General features: G+C 45.1%; 1 protein-coding gene across 1 annotated transcript in view; it reads right to left on the bottom strand.

The window, feature by feature from the left end:
• LOC119441667 (uncharacterized) overlaps nucleotides 1-18,953 on the bottom strand; it is a 293,465-nt gene that overhangs the window by 36,158 nt on the left and 238,354 nt on the right. Inside the window, exons 2-3 of the mRNA XM_037706262.2 lie at nucleotides 15,329-15,395; nucleotides 11,576-11,813 (exon numbers count right to left, since the gene is read on the bottom strand). Coding sequence (XP_037562190.1) covers nucleotides 11,576-11,813; nucleotides 15,329-15,386 — 296 coding nt within the window. The 5' untranslated portion in view covers nucleotides 15,387-15,395. The remainder of the gene's footprint in view (nucleotides 1-11,575; nucleotides 11,814-15,328; nucleotides 15,396-18,953) is intronic.

Here is an 18,953-nt window from a genome sequence, read left to right as displayed (position 1 = left end):
GCAAAAAAACAAGGGTTGACTTCCGAGACATAGTAACTTCAAGGACCTCATGCGATGTGTTTAGTAGCTTGGAAAGGCAATAACTTCTTGCAACAACGACATCGTTAATGCAAACAAAATAAAACGAAAACATTTAGCATTTTACTTATTTCAAACATTTGAAACGCTGGTACTTTGCCTTTCACCGCCCACCACTAAACGCGCACAGTGCCTTAAAGCACACACAAGGAGGCATTTCAGGAAAGCGCTCGGGGCCAGATTCACCAAGTTTTCTTTCGTAAGTGCTCTTTGCCATTGGCCTGCCGCCTTAGATAATAATATGTCCAGCATCAGGATTGGCTGAAATTTTCCCTTACGAACAATTTTAGCGTAAGAATGTTGTGTGAATTCGGGCCTCGAAGTTTTTCTGCAACAGCACGATTAACTGCTTGGACGTGCAACATTTGCAGTTTTTGAATACTATTTGATTTGACAGTGTATGTGATGTCATTTGTTGCCCCAGCTTTTGACCATCAAGTAAGCAATAGTCATTTCTAGTTTCTTTTTATTGTGTCTGTAGCTCTCGATTTACTCTTCGACATGGCCTCTCTTCGAATGCCTCCACTGTTGAGTTTTCTGCTTCTTCTGCTCCTGCAAGTACACTTGGTACCGGTTCCATGTGCCTAAAACTTGTACCCGCAGCTCCTTTGTAATTTCAACTTTAATGATGTCACCTGCCTTCTATTAGCTCCACAGAAAAGTCTCTGTAACACGCGAGAAAGTGTCACAGAGGGAAAAAAAACGCTTGTCAATGTCTGCTAAGTCTAGCCAGGTGTACAAATTTAAGGACTTTCCAGTACTTCTAAAAATTCAAGGGCTTTAAACGCCTTGAAAATGGCATATTAGAAATAAAGGGTTTTCAAGGATCGCTACAAACCCTGGATTCTAGCACCTAAATACTTTCACAAGCTTATTTTGGCAAGGAATTCAGATATTCATGCTTTTTAACTAACACTGCACTATCTCTGTACATTGAAGCCACGAGAGCGCAACCATTTTGGAGAAAAAAGAAAATGCTGAAAGCCTTCAATATACCACTCTTTTTTTTTTCTATGGAGCTTCGTCTTGCCCAGTTAAGTTTACAAATATGCCTGGTTTTGGTGGGTGTTTCTTCGTTTCTTCGACATTTTCTCTAAGAAGCAGATGACTAAACGTGCACGATTCGGGGTAACGCACTGTGCCACTGACACTGAGCGGAAACGGGGAAAAGAAAGTTAACCCCCCTTGTCCCGAAAATTTCGTGCACCAGTGGTGTGCATGTATCGTGGAAGAAGAAACAGTGCAAACACAAGGACGACGAAAAAGCATAAACTAGACCAGCGCTTAAGAAATGCATGTCATTATATTGTATCCTCCGCAGTGGGTATGCGCCATCAGAGAAGGCATACCATACCATACCATGCTTCGTGGTGTGGTCCATGTTTTTTCGTCGTGTTTGCGTTGCGCTGTTTCTTCTTCCACAATGCTCAACCAACCAGCCAGGAAGTCCATCCTGTGCATCTACTATGTTGAACACACGCATGAGTGTAGCTGGTCTTCGAAGCTTTCAGAACGAGCCCTGCCACGGGACACGAGCAGTGCACGCGCAACAAGTGGACACATTAGTAATTTAAACATGCGTGCCGATCAATGTGACGCGGCTATCGGCATACGCAGTCTCCAAATTCTGGAATGCATGCGCCCCAAAACGCTAACGACCCGCTGCTAATGCACGACAACAGCTTACAGCGAAGTGAACCAAACTGTAAAGCAATGCATTTGAAAAGAACGCATACACGGTAGTGTGAGGCACGTCGAAATGCCTTCGTGACACTGGTACTGGCGTCGCAGTTGACCATATACGAATGGAACTGGCGGAAAAAAATAAACAAAAATGCTCACCAGTATACACGCGAATTAAATTCACATACGTGGATGGTTGGCGCGATACTTTGTATCCGCGTATTTTCGGAGAACATATAATGCATGGACTGGACAAGCACTCGATCGTGAGCTGAACGGCACATCTGTTATTTTCCTGCGGTGACGAGAAGCCGTGAAGAATAGTTCTCACGTTGCCCTCTAAGTCGTCTACGTTGCCTTCTTTCGTTAATCGTATAGCAAGCAATGCAAGTGATGCAAACGCAAACATATTCCGATACTCAACAGAACAGCACTGCAGAGAAACGCCACCCACCACCGCAGATTCCTCAAATACATTTGGTAGATATATACCGCCGTAAAATAACACCTCCGAGCGTGGTGGTGCTGTGCTGTAATCGTTACGATGTGTGCTTGGGGTTGTACAAATGCGAGTGCACGCGGGTTCGAATCCTTGTAATGTATAGGGTATTGTTAATTCTTGGTAAGTGTGTGATTGCCTAGATGATTGTGTTCTAATTAGGTTATGTGACTCCTGATTGCGAAACTTGCCACGATAATTGGGGATGAAGTGTGTAAATTCGCTTTTTTTTTTCGCAGTGGCGTTCGGGATGCATAGGCCGCCTTCAGGGCAGTCACGCCTCATGGTAGGCCGCAAATAGCCAGGAATATTTTGACCTAAAATCGTGCATAACTTTGCTCACGCCTATTCTGAAGGCCGCTTGGAATTGGGCGGCCTGAAACTTGAGCCGCTTGAAAATTGGCCGCTCTCTCTGGGGGGCCGCCTGTGAAGTCGCGTAGCGAACGGTATATCAGCGGCCGTAATTTGATCTGATTTCCTGGCTGCATGAGTGGATTCCAGCCAGGACTTGGCTAAGAGTGTACTACTACTGATTATTATTATTATTATTATTATTATTATTATTATTATTATTATTATTATTATTATTATTATTATTAGTCGGCGGCAAAAGTCTTGTCGAACACTTACGAGAACTATTTTCATCTAAACAGGCACAAGATTGTATCGCCGCCGATCAGCTGAGAAGAGGAATCTGCGACTACTGGATCGAATGACGGCCCCAGGATCAACCGGCCATCTGCGAAACCTGTCCCTGCTGGCAGGCTACGTCATTCATTGAAGTAACTGCTGCCTCTGGATTCTACCGGAGTGTGGCGCCTGGGATCGTCCTTTCAAGGATAAAAGACGCCCCCCTAGCACAAGCGCTTCGCAGTCGGCGGCAAAAGTCTTGTCGAACACTTACGAGAACTATTTTCATCTAAACAGGCACAAGATTGTATCGCCGCCGATCAGCTGAGAAGAGGAATCTGCGACTACTGGATCGAATGACGGCCCCAGGATCAACCGGCCATCTGCGAAACCTGTCCCTGCTGGCAGGCTACGTCATTCATTGAAGTAACTGCTGCCTCTGGATTCTACCGGAGTGTGGCGCCTGGGATCGTCCTTTCAAGGATAAAAGACGCCCCCCTAGCACAAGCGCTTCGCAGTCGGCGGCAAAAGTCTTGTCGAACACTTACGAGAACTATTTTCATCTAAACAGGCACAAGATTGTATCGCCGCCGATCAGCTGAGAAGAGGAATCTGCGACTACTGGATCGAATGACGGCCCCAGGATCAACCGGCCATCTGCGAAACCTGTCCCTGCTGGCAGGCTACGTCATTCATTGAAGTAACTGCTGCCTCTGGATTCTACCGGAGTGTGGCGCCTGGGATCGTCCTTTCAAGGATAAAAGACGCCCCCCTAGCACAAGCGCTTCGCAGTCGGCGGCAAAAGTCTTGTCGAACACTTACGAGAACTATTTTCATCTAAACAGGCACAAGATTGTATCGCCGCCGATCAGCTGAGAAGAGGAATCTGCGACTACTGGATCGAATGACGGCCCCAGGATCAACCGGCCATCTGCGAAACCTGTCCCTGCTGGCAGGCTACGTCATTCATTGAAGTAACTGCTGCCTCTGGATTCTACCGGAGTGTGGCGCCTGGGATCGTCCTTTCAAGGATAAAAGACGCCCCCCTAGCACAAGCGCTTCGCAGTCGGCGGCAAAAGTCTTGTCGAACACTTACGAGAACTATTTTCATCTAAACAGGCACAAGATTGTATCGCCGCCGATCAGCTGAGAAGAGGAATCTGCGACTACTGGATCGAATGACGGCCCCAGGATCAACCGGCCATCTGCGAAACCTGTCCCTGCTGGCAGGCTACGTCATTCATTGAAGTAACTGCTGCCTCTGGATTCTACCGGAGTGTGGCGCCTGGGATCGTCCTTTCAAGGATAAAAGACGCCCCCCTAGCACAAGCGCTTCGCAGTCGGCGGCAAAAGTCTTGTCGAACACTTACGAGAACTATTTTCATCTAAACAGGTGAGCTACTCTTCCCTAGAGCTCATTTGTGTGCCGCCGCCGACTGCTGCCATGATTGATGCTGATCATTGATATTTGACGTGATCCTTGTGCGAAATTCTTTACTTGTTTTGTGCTTCGCCATGTCATCGATTTGCCCGGTTTGTTCAAATCGGCTGTCAAGTGATGGCAGATTCTTGTCCTGTGTGGAATGTAAGAATGGCTTTCACTTGGGGAAAACATGCTCGGGTGTTGCTGAAAGCACTTTTCTGTCAATGGGATCCTTAAAACGGGAGAGTTGGAAATGCAAGCACTGTAGATCATCTACGGGGGAATTAAGCTCAGGGCAACTTCGCAACTCGGCTGCATCTGCAGAAGCCGATGACCCAAGCTCTCAGTTGGGCTCTCTCCGAGAACAACTACAGGGAATCAATGACATGGTTGTTACTCTTTTGCCCCTTAAAGAAAAGGTTGACCAGTTACTTGCACTAAAGCCCCGGATTGATGAGGTGCTATCTTTGAGGGAAACAGTGCTGGAGTTGCAAAGCTCTGTGCAGTATCTGGCAACAGGTTATGACACAGTCCTGGCTCAGACTAAGGAATCAGATTCAGCCGTAAAAGGTATTGAAACCCAAGTAGAATCATTAACAGAATGTGTAAGAAAACAGTCTGAGGAAATAGCCCAATTTCGCGCTGAGCGCAACAAGGACGAGCAGTACAGCAGGCTTTCCAATTTGGAACTCCACGGACTTCCATTTTCTTCAGGGGAAGACCTGCGTGCTGTCATATCAGAACTTGCACAGAAGCTAGCTTTGACAGAATTCAACCCTCGGGATGTTGTAGCGGTCCACCGATTGCCCGCCAGAAAAGATAAAGTACCACCGGTACTAGTTAGGTTCTCTGGCCCGTCATTACGGGACACTTGGCTGGCAGCACGTCGCAAACTGCGTGACTTGGCACAGAAAAAACTTTACCCCATGATGTACCTAAACGAAAATTTGACTCAGACTAACAAAGAACTATTCTGGAAAGCTCGTACCAAAGGCAAGGAAAGCTCCTATAAGTATGTGTGGGTTAAAAATGGCAAGATTTTTGCTCGAAAAGAAGACGGAGGCCGTGTGCTTCGTATCGCCACGGTCGACGACGTTGATAAGATGACTTAGAAAATGGCAGTCAACTATCACTCCCTTCCAGATTTTTGTTCACTTGGAACAGTCTTTGACGTCACTGATAGCCCGTCTTTTTCCGTTATTCATGTAAACGTGAGAAGTATAAGGAAACATTGGGATCAGTTCCTTGTTGACACCACTAACATTTTGAGCTTAGTAGATGCTCTCGTTCTTACAGAAATTAACGCTCAAGATAGGTTATTCCAATTCCGCCTACCCGATTTTCAAGAGCATTTTTTAACTAGAACAGGTAGACGAGGCGGGGGAATAGCGGTCTTCATTAAGACTAAATGGTTAGTTACACCGATGTCGTTTTCAATTTCGGTTGCTGAAAGCCTTGCATTCCGCCTGGAATGTTCTGGCACTGTGCTCTCTTTAATCGCTGCGTATCGTCCACCGTCAGAACACGTGCAATCATTTCTCGATGAACTGAAAAAAAATTTAGACGTTCTACCTTCTTATAATAACATGTGCATTATCGGGGATATCAACATAGATATCCTAAGCTCTGAGAAGACGATTGTTTCCGATTATTTAAACATATTAGCAGACTATGGCATAGAATCTGTCGTTAATGAAGCAACTAGACAAGAAGTGCTCTCAGGTCGCCTTGTTTCCTCGTGCCTCGATCACGTCTTAGTGCGCTCAATAGATTTTTTGACCGTTAAATCTATTCGAATAACAAAAAAGCTGGCTGATCATTACTATATCGGCTGCCAGATCTCATCTCCGGGTGCTCATACTGTCAAAAGCAAGGATGTCCAATATATAGAAATATTTGATTATGCTAGATTTGACAGACTTGTCTCCCAATATGACTGGGATACACTGCTAGCGCATAGTGGTTCGACCAGTGCGTATAAAAAGTTTGTAGACACTTTTACTGAGCTGAAACAAGAGTGCAAAAGATCTGTTTTGGTACATAAGCGAAAAACACATTTACATTGGGTAAATAACCGAATATTGAAAGCCATTCAGGAGAAAGACGAACTCTGGAAACGATGTCGAAAGCATCCAGAAGACGAGGCTTTGAAGAGTCTTTACCGAAACGCACGAAACAAAGTTACAGCAATGATGCGCTGTTCCAAGAGAAGCTACTTTAGCAGTCAATTTTCCTTTTCACGAAATAAACCAGCAAAGATGTGGTCTCTAGTGAATGGGCTTAGGGGAATCAAGTCCAGCTCCCACTTAGACCCGATACTAAAAGGTTTCGGTCCTCCATCGCAAGCGGTGGCTAATAATTTCAATGTCTCATTTTCTTCATTGGTAACCGATACGGGAACGCCCCTTAATCTGCCGAACCTTTTCGCAGCTAGCAGTTCAGTATCGGATTCAGCACTTCTGCCTTCGATGGCTGAAGATGACTTGCGTCGATTGCTTTGTCGGTCACGAAGGAGCCGTGCTCAAGGCTTAGATGGAATATCAGCTGAAGATATAATACGTAATATCACGGTGCTAGCTAGGCCGATTCTTTTTATTTTGAACAGTATTCTAGACACGTGTGTTGTACCCGATGAAATGAAGAGAGCACGTGTTATTCCAATATTTAAGGGCGGAGATGCGTCAAAACCAGAAAACTACCGCCCCATATCCGTACTTCCTTTCTTAGCACAACTGCTTGAAAGGCATGTTCTTGAGGCTATGGACAGCTTTGTTCGTAAGCACAGCATTTTATCGCCCTCGCAGTACGGCTTTGTACAAGGCAGCGGTACGCAGAATCTTTTTGAAACTTTGTCAGATATTTTACACGAAACATTTGAACAAAACCAGGTGGCTTGTGGACTCTTCTTGGATATATCAAAAGCATTTGACTCAGTTAACCACCGTATTCTATGCAGTAAACTTTACAACTATGGCTTTCGGGGACATTTTTTAGATTTTTTTAATAGTTATCTTCTGAATCGCTCTCAAATTGTTTGTTTGCATGATGTACACAGCACACTGCGGTACCTCACAGCAGGAGTGCCACAGGGTTCAGTGCTGTCACCACTTTTATTTAACTTATACGTGTGTGACTTGGGACAGGTAATTGGGACAAGCACTATTTTTCAATACGCGGACGACACTTTGCTCGTCTCAAGACACATGGAATATGAAAAGGCTGTTGATCTGCTTCAAATCGACGCAATTAATGTCATAGACTGGTGTAAAAGTAATCAAATAAGAGTTAACTCGCGAAAAACGCAATTAGTCTGTTTTAGAAATCCCTTAAAAGTTATTGATGCCACGTTGCCTGTCATTTTGCATGGCTCCGATTGTTTGAATTGTGACTGTACGCCGATTGAATATGTTGATAGTATTAAATATTTAGGAGTTCACTTTGATAATGCTTTATCATGGAACGTTCATATGGCTTCCATTTGTGCAAAACTTCGACGAGCTGCGTGCTTACTTTACCGCGTCCGAAGCTATGCTCCTATTAAAATAAAGAAAATGATCGTTCATGCGCTAGCCTATTCACATATAAGATATGGTATCTGTTGTTTCTTTAATTGCAGTAGCTTTTGGAAATCCAAGGTAAACAGGCTATTACAAAATATTCTAAAAAGTGTAGCCTACAACACAAACATTGATACGGCTAACTTGTTCAGGTCCCTGGAAATGCCGAACTTTGATTCAGTGTTCCTTTCTGTTGTTGTGCCGCGATATTTCTGGAATGAAAATTTTCGCGTACCTGCTAAAAAACACATGAATCTACGCAATCCCTCCAGATATGTTGTTCCTCGGACAAGAACTAATTATGGTAAAGGGCAACGAAAGTATTATATTCCGAATTTGTTTAATGAACTCCCCACTTCAGTACTGGAGCAACGAAGTTTATCCGGCTTAAAGAACGCCTTAAAAAAGGGGACATAAAAAAAATATACTCGTATGAAGCTAACCTTTATTTGTGTCTGTGTGAGTATTATGATTGGTTTAGACTTTAAACCAATGTTATCTCGCTGTTTTTCTTTAGAACATGTGCAAATAGAGTGTCTATTCATGTTATAGTGTGATGTGTTTTGTTTGACAATGCAATATAGCACCTTTTTTCACTCTGTTTAGCGCTTTCTTGGTATTTTGTTTGTAAATGTTATTAAAAATGGGGAAGAGCTTTAGTTTATATTTTGGAGCATTAGTCATGTTCGAGAACCTGTTAAAGTGATTTTGCCGCGACTGTCAGGTCTCTGCCACACAAGCCCTTGGAAGGCTTCGGCAGACCTCACAAAAAATTCATGTACCAAAGAACTCGCAATAAAGGCTATTATTATTATTATTATTATTATTATTGCTTTCACGCACCTGATAGCAAAGCATGCTGTCATGACTTCGTGTAGAGCGAGTAAGTCTGATTCGTTCATTACATTTCAACTTTCAACTGGCAAATCACCGAGGTTGAAATATGAGCCTGCTCAATCCTGAGACTCGCGCTTAATCAGTTGCAGCGCGTGGAGACCGGCGACTTCCATTCGCCTAAGAGAACTGCTTAGCTCTGCTTAGTGGTGTTTAGCTAATGCCTAGCGGTGCGACAACACTTTGGAGCTCACTTGGTTGGCTAGTTTGTGCATGATAGTAGAAAAAGAAAAATATTGGCGCGAAAAGCAGAGCACGACAAGAACGTTGCCTGTTAACTTCGTTTTTCTTCCTCTGCGAGTATCTTTTGCGCCGGCACTCCAATAGCATGCGCTGTTGCTTCATGCGACGTCGCCTCACGGTGGATAAGTAGTAGCCTTCGTTATGAGGCGTCAGCGGCTCAACAGGTGCCCTTCTTTCCTCCCCGCGCTGCCTAATGGGCAAGCCATTGACAGTTGCGGTTCTTGCCTCGCAGTGACGGTGGCTGATACGGCGAACAATGGGACGATAAGAGGCCACCTTCGTTTTGCTGCCATGGCAATAGCCAACACACCCGTTGTGGTAGTGCAGAGGCCCTACACATCCCTATAGACCTTTTCATCGGGCGAGGAGGAAAGGGCGCGCGACGAGCCTTTCCTCCTCTCTGGCTTGTGCGAGCCGGCGCGGCGCGGCTTGAATGTGTTGCCGGTCGCGCGCTGCGGAACGATTTGGAGGTGTCTTAGCTAGTTCTGAGTGCAATTTACGGGTTGTCAGTTCTTAAGATGTCATCGAACAACCAATGTGTAGCCTTTAAGTGCAGCAGTAGCTACAGAATCTGGAAATTTCTCTTGGATGCGCAAAAATACGACACGCATCATCAGCCGCGGTGTGTGCATGTGTTCTGAACTATGTTGGATGTAACGGTTTTCACTCGACGAAGAGTTGTAAAACATGTGCATCAGCCACCGGCATCGTTCTCACGCATTTTAAGTCTAGTAGACTTCAAATCAGAATATATGTCTACGTTAGCCTCCTGCAAGAGGCCGAAGGCATTGCTCAACACAGCAAGCGCTGCGGTTGGCAAACCAACATAATACACACAAGCTTCGTGCTTCGATCGGGATTGCCTTTTTGTCCTGTGAGGACAATATACAAAGGGTATCGCATAAAGAGAATCCAACAACTATTTGTAACGATACAATTTCCGTAAGATGGGTGAATGCGTCGTAGATGACTGAACTTACGAGACCGAAAAAAAAAAGAAGTTCATATGTCCGGCCTTTTGCGGCGAAATAAAACAGAACACGGAATAACGACGCAATAAGACTTCGCATGGTCGTGCCGCATGCTTGGACGACTTGGACCACGCGCTATATAGAACCAACAGATTTATAACAGAGCATTTAGTACGGCCTCGGACACTCGCGAAGTCTGCAGCTGGTCGTTCGACCACTCAAAAAGTGATTCACACTGTACGATATGCGGTTATTATTAACCAAACTATTTTATTTGTGGGCGGAAACCTTGCCCAGCAAACAAGGCAGTCGCCCACTGTATCTGCAGATAACAACTTGAACTCTTGTCAAAGTAAACAGCCCGACTTATTCGCCAGCAGAACGGTACCCACGCTGTTAGGATCGTCAAATGTTTCGTAACTACTCGTTGCAGCTAAACCAGGACTTAGAATTACAGTGCCGATAATGCTGCAGTAAGGTAACTTTCGTGAAAAGAATTTTCAGAAATACCTAACTGATATTCGAGGCTGATATCCGAGGCTGAAACAAACGCGCAAACCTCGCACTGGGTGCTCCGTCCGCCCTAACGCCAGCAGAAACTCCAACCGCTTAATTTTTTCACACTTAAATTCCTTCACTACGCCTCACAGGACCATTCCCCACGTAGAAGACGCCATTTCATGCTAAATAGACCGCACGAGTGCAAAAAAATCTGCCAGAAACTGCCGCCGAGCGTACACCATAGCATACAACACGGGCGTTCGCCCAAGCCAGCATGCCAACTGCCCATAGATGGCGCCACTGCCAACGCAATGGCGGCGCCCATGAAAAAACGGTCTATAACGCACACATAGAAACAGCACGAGCACACTCTCTCACATCTGTGATTTCACAACTATACGATGCAAATGTAAACACCGTAGCGCAGTTCTTCAGCGATCTAGACAGCCGTGACAGAGGCTGTGCACTAAATTGTTCATAGTTCTACGTGACGTTAACGACGCTGCGTTACCCTGGAGAGAGGTGAGTGTCACCTTGGCTGTCGTAAACGGCCGTTCATAAGTCCACGCCGGAGACGTCGACGTCGAGGTAGAGCTTGTTCTATCTCGCGCCGGACTCCAACGCTTGAGTTACCTAGAATGCTCAGCGTGCATAACCGTCAACTCGGTTACGGTATCTTTCGAGGAACCCGTATAGATTTCCTTTGTAGCAATTGCTACGAATGGGGGTGGATGTTTCCCTTTTCCTTTAATTACTTCTCTGCCCCTAGCGAGTTTCCGCTGAACTATTACGTCTAACACTTGCCTTTGCTTCGAGTTGTTGATGAATTTGACTTCACCCTGCCATCTGCTAGCCGCCTGGTTAGCTCATATGGCAGAGCGGCTGCCCCTGAAAGTTGGTGATCCCGGGTTCAAGTCTTGGACCACGACGAATTTTTCTTCAACTCCGGCTTTTCTTTCGAGGAACCCGTATGGGTTTCCTTTGTAGCAATTATTGCGATTAGGTGGATGTCTCCCTTTTCCTTTAATCTGCTTAAGGTATTCTGCTTTCTTGCTTCAGTCGAGCAAGCAGTTAAACATTGCAAGTGCTGCCCCACCTGTGCATGGTTGACAGGCCGGTGAGGCGTCCCGAGTAGAGTCCTGCCTCAGCCTGCACCTTGACGATGAACTTGGTTTCGAAGCGCCGCGTGGTGTTGGGCACCGTGAGCGGGTCGATGGTACCTGACTGGCTGACCGCCTTGAGCACCTGGTCGAACAGGTAGTTGACCACGGCGGCGTACAGTCCCGGCGCAGGGGTCGCCTCAGTCACGCCTTCCAGAGACGGGTAGAGGCTGCCTGAAACGCGCCGCACAATTTCAGCCGCAGGTACCGCGAGGTATGTGAAGACATACTGGCAAATCTAGTGATAGCAATGGATAAGTCAAATCTTAGGTCAACATTATACGTATTCACTCCGAATATTGACGCTGTTTTTCTCACCGCTGTTTCCAAAGGCTATTGAGCAAAATTATCTTTAGTATCTGTAATGGTATTAGTCTTCGATAAATGCTATATGCTCGAATCAGAATGCGGTGGTTGATGTTAGCCAGTGCTTCCGCGCTAGCTTCTTTTGACGAACTCTTAGCATTGTGTGGGTGTTTGTCTCCCTCTCAGTGACGCTTCCCATAGATAGCATTTTACCATGTTTAAATGTTTTAAAGCGAAGCTTTGTACCTCTACCAGCCAAGGGTTCTGTCGTGTCCGTCGTTGTAAGCAAAAAACGATCCCGACGAACCGCTAACAATTGCAGGTATAGCAGTATAGCTTACTTGAATTCAGGCATTCAGCGTACAACTAAGCACTCGTTTTCGCAAGAAAAACCACAAAAACAAGCTTCAAAGTGATGAGCCAACATTGTGGATGATAAGGGCTGCGGGCTAACAACGGAAACAGACTCGGCGCGGTCCGTAAGATTAGATTGCAGCTGTTGCAAAGCTTATGCAGCTGCTTGAAAGAGGGTTGACGTCATTCGAAGCCCTTCCAGCCTAGTAATTGCTTCGGTTCATTTTCTAGACTACCCCACTATGGGGTAGTCTAGTAGTGTATATCACACCGATCATAAAGCAGTAGTGAACATTGTTGTGAAGTAAATAATAATAAAGGCCGTGGTTAAAGTTACGTTGTAGTGTGTGAAATATCAAATGCGCCGCAGTCACCGTGAGGGTGGCGTAAAAAGCTTCGCTTTCCAACCACCTTCACAGGGTGGATTGGTGGGCAATTTTTTTAACTAGGATGCCACAATAAGGGTGGACGTGGCTACAGAACTTGACACCCAGTCCCACTCCTGGGTCGTGCCGGTCCTGTGGAAGAAACCAAATTCACTACTTAGAAGGGGCGCCTGATGCCTTCGTGCGTAATGGCTTTATTGTTTACTGTGCCACCATTTAACCTGTCCGGAAATGACCATCATTGCCTTTACAGTTGGGGTGCGCGAATATTCGAAATGTCGAATAGACATTGATTAGTCTGCTATTCGATTCAAGAATTGGCTATTCAAAATTGTGTCGAATATTTGTTTCTTTCGGATATCTCAAGGACAACGACGCTAACTGAAGTCTCAGTGGAGAGAAAACGATGGAACTGAGGACTATTCCGAACGCTTCTGCTGCAAAGGAGCTGAGCCTGCTGCGCAGGTGCATCAGTTTTTGAATGAACGCACGGGGCAGATTAGTTTCTCAGACATGCATTATGAATGCCTTACTTTTAGGCAGCTAGCACTTGAATTTGCTGTCTCTATTTAGGTAAAGCAATTTATTTGACCATTCTCACCATGCTTCTATCCCTTTAAAGCAACGTAAGGTGTTGTAGTATCCCAGTTCTCTCCACGAATGAACTGAACACTCTAGGGGCAGCTGGTGATGTGCTATTCCCCTCCTTCCGTGTTTTCCATTACTTCACCGTTATGGAGCACCGCCTATTTGAAAGCAGTTGTTTCTCATTTACAAGCTCCTCCTTGGACCGCAACATCCATTCGGGAACAGATATTATGTGCATTTAAATATACCTGTAAAGACGTCCTATAAATAATGTCAATAAAACTCTTTCTTTACCGACAGGACTCCACGTAAACTTTATATTTCACTGTGTTTAGAAATAAAGTATTTGATATTCGCTTCGATATTCGGAGGCCATTTTTCTCGAATATTCGTTTTCTGTTCGATTCGGAAATTTCAATATTCGCACGGTCGTAATTTTTTCCCCGCTCATTTCGGCATTTACCTGCTGGAGAAACTTTTCCCCCCGCTCATATCGGTATTTACCTGCTGGGCAACCAGCCAAAATTTTTAAAAAAATGCGGTCTCTGGCCACCAACCCTTTGTACAGGACCGCATTAAATACGCAGTTACTGCCCAAAGAAGATACAAAAAACTACTGCTTCCGAGTTATTCCTAATGTTTGTTCAAAATGTCACTCAAGCTGTAACTTCAAGTACGGCTGAACTTCTATTTTTCATTTCCAATAACGACGTTCAAAAGGCAGATACAGGGCACCATACACTTTATTGTAACCTTTTGGCACTGACACAGGTTTGCCCGTGGTCTTTTCAGGGCCAGCTCTCCGCAAGTTCCGCGCCGGGGGTTTGCGCTGCCTCCTTCGAGAGATGGCGCCACGCTGCGTCACCAGGCTGACAGCGTCCGGCGGGCCGCGGCTGGTGGTGTGGCGAGGTGGGGTGCGCCCTTGCGAACATCCACTATACCCACTTAAAGACCGTGGCTAGTGTCATCTCCCACCAATCTGCATCACCTGTAGCCATTGCATTCTTACATATACTCTAGATTACGGTAGAGCCAGCATTTTTCATGTTTGCTTGTGCGCGCGCGACACCATGCTTGTTCAATGAGTTAGTATGCCTATGCTTACAAGATTGTACGGCTGATAAAACTACTATCCTTATTTCGCATAGCTGTCCACTAATTTGCTGCCGCAATCGATGCGGGCGAGGCTACGACTTTTCTTTCTTCGTCTACCAAGCAGGCGGAATGACGAAGTGCATGCGGGGGCCCCCAGGAACGCCAAGAACCATGGTTGAGTCAGGGGTGCTCGTTGTCCTTTTATATTCCTTTCAAGTTTTTTTCCCTTGGCGCCATGATGACTGCACAGATTGTGCTAGTGACGTCAGAGATTCTGCAGTTCCGAGTCGAAATTTGAAATTCGGGCTTTAGTTGCGACTTGTTCTGTTACTACAAATATTTTTTCCGTCTGTTCGTCGGTCACATAGGACGACAAAAGTCGAGAGTGGTAATGTACAAACCAAGTGCGACGTAATCTTTTTTTCACCTCAGTTCTGGCAGGGTGGTGCGCAATAAAACGGCCAGAGCTATAGCTTGAATTATTAAAGATAAACAAGAAACAGACGCGGGACGGCAATTTATTATATACAATACTTGCACGTGCGCTTCTCCACAAACCTTACGTGACTTAACCGAAATGGGAGCCCTCGGCCTAGAATCATAATTAATATGTCAACATGCAAGACTGCTGACATCATTCCGGTCGCCCTCCGTTCCTCGCACCGTCCAAGTTCTCGCAACGCATATCTCGGCTCGTAATAGTGCTGCTAGTGGGAACATGACTTTTATGGTTGGGGTAAGTGAGATATGCGAGGAATCCTGCCTACCTCAGTTTGAGGCCCTGGTGTGTAGGCTGCTAGACCCGGTGTTGGACAGTCTATAGAGGACGCGATCATGCCCGTGATCGACACAAACACTTGTCCCTGTGCCACGTGACGCCCGATATCAGAGCGCCGTATATTCTCGCTACATACAAGAATTTAGAGTATATAAAGGAGAATATAGTTGAACGAGACTTACTTTGAGCAGTCGCAGCGACGAAGACGCAACATAGAACGATGACCGACAGGCTCCACATGTTAGATCCCTGCGATCAGTCAGAAACAACGTTAAAAATCGTGAAGTGATTCAAAGCAATATCTCCTTTGAATAAACAACACACGCTTCTCGCCAAACACCTTCTATTGTGACTAAAAAGCGCATGTTCCCGTTCATTAGTTATTTGACGCTTCTTTATATTTCATTTTCAGTGAACGCGGGTACTATGTTCGTGGTGACCGTTCTGCCAATAGTAGAAGTTATTATCAAAATCGAAGCTTTTCTTTGAGAACCTCGCTGGGTCTCGTGACCGTGGGTGTTCCGGCCTGGATGTTCTCTTGCCGAATAGGCCAACCAATCACAGCGGAGTACGCGCGCCGCTGGGTTCCTTGCACCGCCACCAGTAGGCGCTCGCCTCCTCACATCTGCGGCAGCGGCGGCGCCATCCGAGCGGGGACAAGAAAAAAAAAAGAACCAGAAAGCTCGCCTTCGCGCATCTGTGGCAGCGGCGGTGACATTGCCTCCCTACAATCTCTCAATAAAACCTTCCGTGTCACTTTTTGCGGACATTCAATAAACAGAAACTCGCTCTTCAACTCTTTATCACTCATGCAATGTTTCACTGCCTTTTTAAGTTATACTAACGACCTCCCACAGAATATCACGTCGAATATCCGGGTATATGGCGGTGACTGCGTTCTCTATGACATGAATACAAGTACATCTGATCATCATCGTCTCAATGACTTCCTCACTCAATTTCTTGACACATTTCTATACATGGTGTGGCACATGGCAGATGAACACAAACCTCAATAAAAGAGTTTTAATATCATTCATCGTCAAGCAACTCCATAATTTTTCTTTAGTCCTGTAATTACGATTGTTTGAAAAGGTTATCAGAATTCAAATAGTACTTAGGTGAATTATTTACACCTGACTGTTCGTGACACAAACACATAAACCAAACTTGTGTTACAGCTCTGAAAATAAGTTGGTTAATCTACGTCGCCAATTATTTCCCACACCTAAAGACACTAAACTGCAATTATATAAACCACTAGTTCGTCCGATTTTAGAATATGGTTCGATAGTTTGGAACCCTTATAACGATCTTGAAATCGATGTGATTGAAGGTGTAGTAAAAAAGCAATTCGTTTTGTCTTCCGTAGATATGACCAGAACTTTTCGCCAACCTCAGTTCTCCAATTTGTAAAATTTGGACCACTTTCCTTTCGCTGGCGTGTCAACTCCTTAAAATTATTACATTGAGTTATTAATAAAGTCCGCCCCCCCCCCCTAAATGCGTAAGTTTCGCAGACAATTGATCTGCTTCTCCCCATAATGACGCTAACTCCTTACCATTTCCTAGATTTACTGAAAACATTAGCGATGGTTGACGTTTTGACTGTTCCTGTCTCACTCTTTATTTCGTACGTCGGCGTTGGAATTGTATAATAGCTGGATTGTTTGTTGAATTGCGTTTATAATGTGTATAGCGCGTTTGCATTCTGTCTCACCTGGTTTTGAGAAAACTTTTTTCAGTGTTTCATTCTCTCCCCACTCCTGCTATAGCACAATAGGTCTGCCACACCTCCAAATAAAATAAAGATAAATAAATATACAAGAGGTCCAACTATTCTTACAACATGGTTCACTGCTCCAGAGAGCAGGCAGTGTATTCTGCCATACATTATCGCCGATATATGGTTTACGGAGCCACATACTGAAGTTTTTATGAATAAATATTTGTCCAACTAATTACATCTGCCTTGCTTTTGTCAAAGAAAAAAGCAAACAAACGTTCCAGTTATGTCAGGGTAAATACTGTTTACGTGACCCCTTTACCAGTGGACCATGCTGTACATGATTGTGAGCAATAAGTCAAACTAAATAAATCACTGCGTCTTTACGGCGTCGATCTCTATTTCAGTGGGCACAAGCTAGCAGCCCGTCGGTCGTTTGTACCAAAACATGACGACACCATGGAGCACAGTCACTTCGCATTGTCATGTGGCGTACAGCGGACATTTCCGCAGTTACGACAAAAAATTATTGCTGTGTTTATTGACTTTGTATTTTTCTTTCATTAATTTGTTCACCACAACAGTTCGGGCTGTCATCATATGGTTGTGCAAGTGTACAACCTTGGATATAAAAGCGAAACATAAAATGCGAAAACACTCGTTTACCTAGGTTCAGGTGCACGTTAAACAACCCCAGGTGGTCCAAATTATTCCGGAGTCCCCCACTGCAGCGTGCCTGATAATCAGGGAGTGGTGTTATTATGTAAATCCCCACAATGTTTTTTAAGCGTAACAGATGTTCGGGTTCAGAAAAATGACGACGCTTCAGTTTGTGAACAAATTAGTCATGGCTTACAACAGATGCAATGTCATCCAAGTGTTCATTCCGAAGATGGACGGCATGAAGAAGTAGAGAGTTGACATGTCCAGGAATTTCCGACATTGTGGCTTCGGTAATATGTCCAACTTCACCACAATACACCAACATAACTCAATGTGGAGCATTTTCTAAAACTTACATTTCAAAAGATTGACTGAGTTTCAACAAGTTCTAATAGCAACGCCGACAGGATACTTTCTTCGAATAACATGTGCATTTACGGCGCTTAATTCGTCGGCACTGAGCGCTGCGTTAGACGAGTGTTTTAGTCCTGACGAAAAAAGTGCTACAACACAGCACTAAGCGCCGACTAAGTATCGAAAAGGTGTATGTTATTAGAAGGGGGTACACTGTCGACCTTGCTAATCAAAAAGTCGCAGTTTTGCTAGAAAGGCGAAACACTGTTTGCAATGGCAAATTACAAGACAGCTATGAGCCGTAAGGTTAAAATTAAAATTAAATTCTGGGCTTCCCGTGCCAATACCACGATGGTATTATGAGGTGCGCAGTGGTGGGGCACTCCGGTTTAATCTTGACCACCTAGGATTGTTTAAAGTGCACCCAATGCACGCTATACGGGTGTTTTTGCATTTCGCCTCCACAGAAATGCTGCTGCCACGGCCGGGATTCGATCCCGCAACCTCGGGCTTAAAAGCAGAACACCAAAACCACTACGCCACCACGGAGGGTGAGCCGTAATAACAGTAGCTTTATTAGTTGTATAAACTTCTGTAAACATTTGATTACTAACTAAATTAACAAACGCGGTGTCAAGAGCGTAGAGGCAAACATATAGACATCTTACTCGATGACCACGGAGCCTCGCTGTCAGAACACTGGCGGGATGAAGAGCGATATCAGCGGCGAGCGAATTCCCCTTCACGTTGCTTTTTGCTAGAAACCCCTTCAGCGGCGGTGTGTGCAATTATACGCATCAAATTTGGCGCGATGTGGCGCGCCCGCCTTTGCTTTAAATGCGAAGACACAACACGTGAGAGCGTTGAGACATGCCTTCTAAGTGACCAGCTAGCGCCATCTAGTTTTTTTCGCACCAAAGCTGAAGCTAAACAAACACTCAAACACTCCAGCTTTTACGGATCGGCAGGTGGGTGCATTGCGATTCTTTTTTTTTTTAAGGTGTAAAATATTTTTACGAAATTGATGTTTATGTCAGCTTAAGATGTAAGGTTATGGCTTGTCG

The sequence above is a fragment of the Dermacentor silvarum genome, chromosome 2 (assembly GCF_013339745.2).
Source record: "Dermacentor silvarum isolate Dsil-2018 chromosome 2, BIME_Dsil_1.4, whole genome shotgun sequence".
Lineage (NCBI taxonomy): Eukaryota > Metazoa > Arthropoda > Arachnida > Ixodida > Ixodidae > Dermacentor > Dermacentor silvarum.
This window is presented reverse-complemented; position numbering and strand designations above follow the sequence as displayed.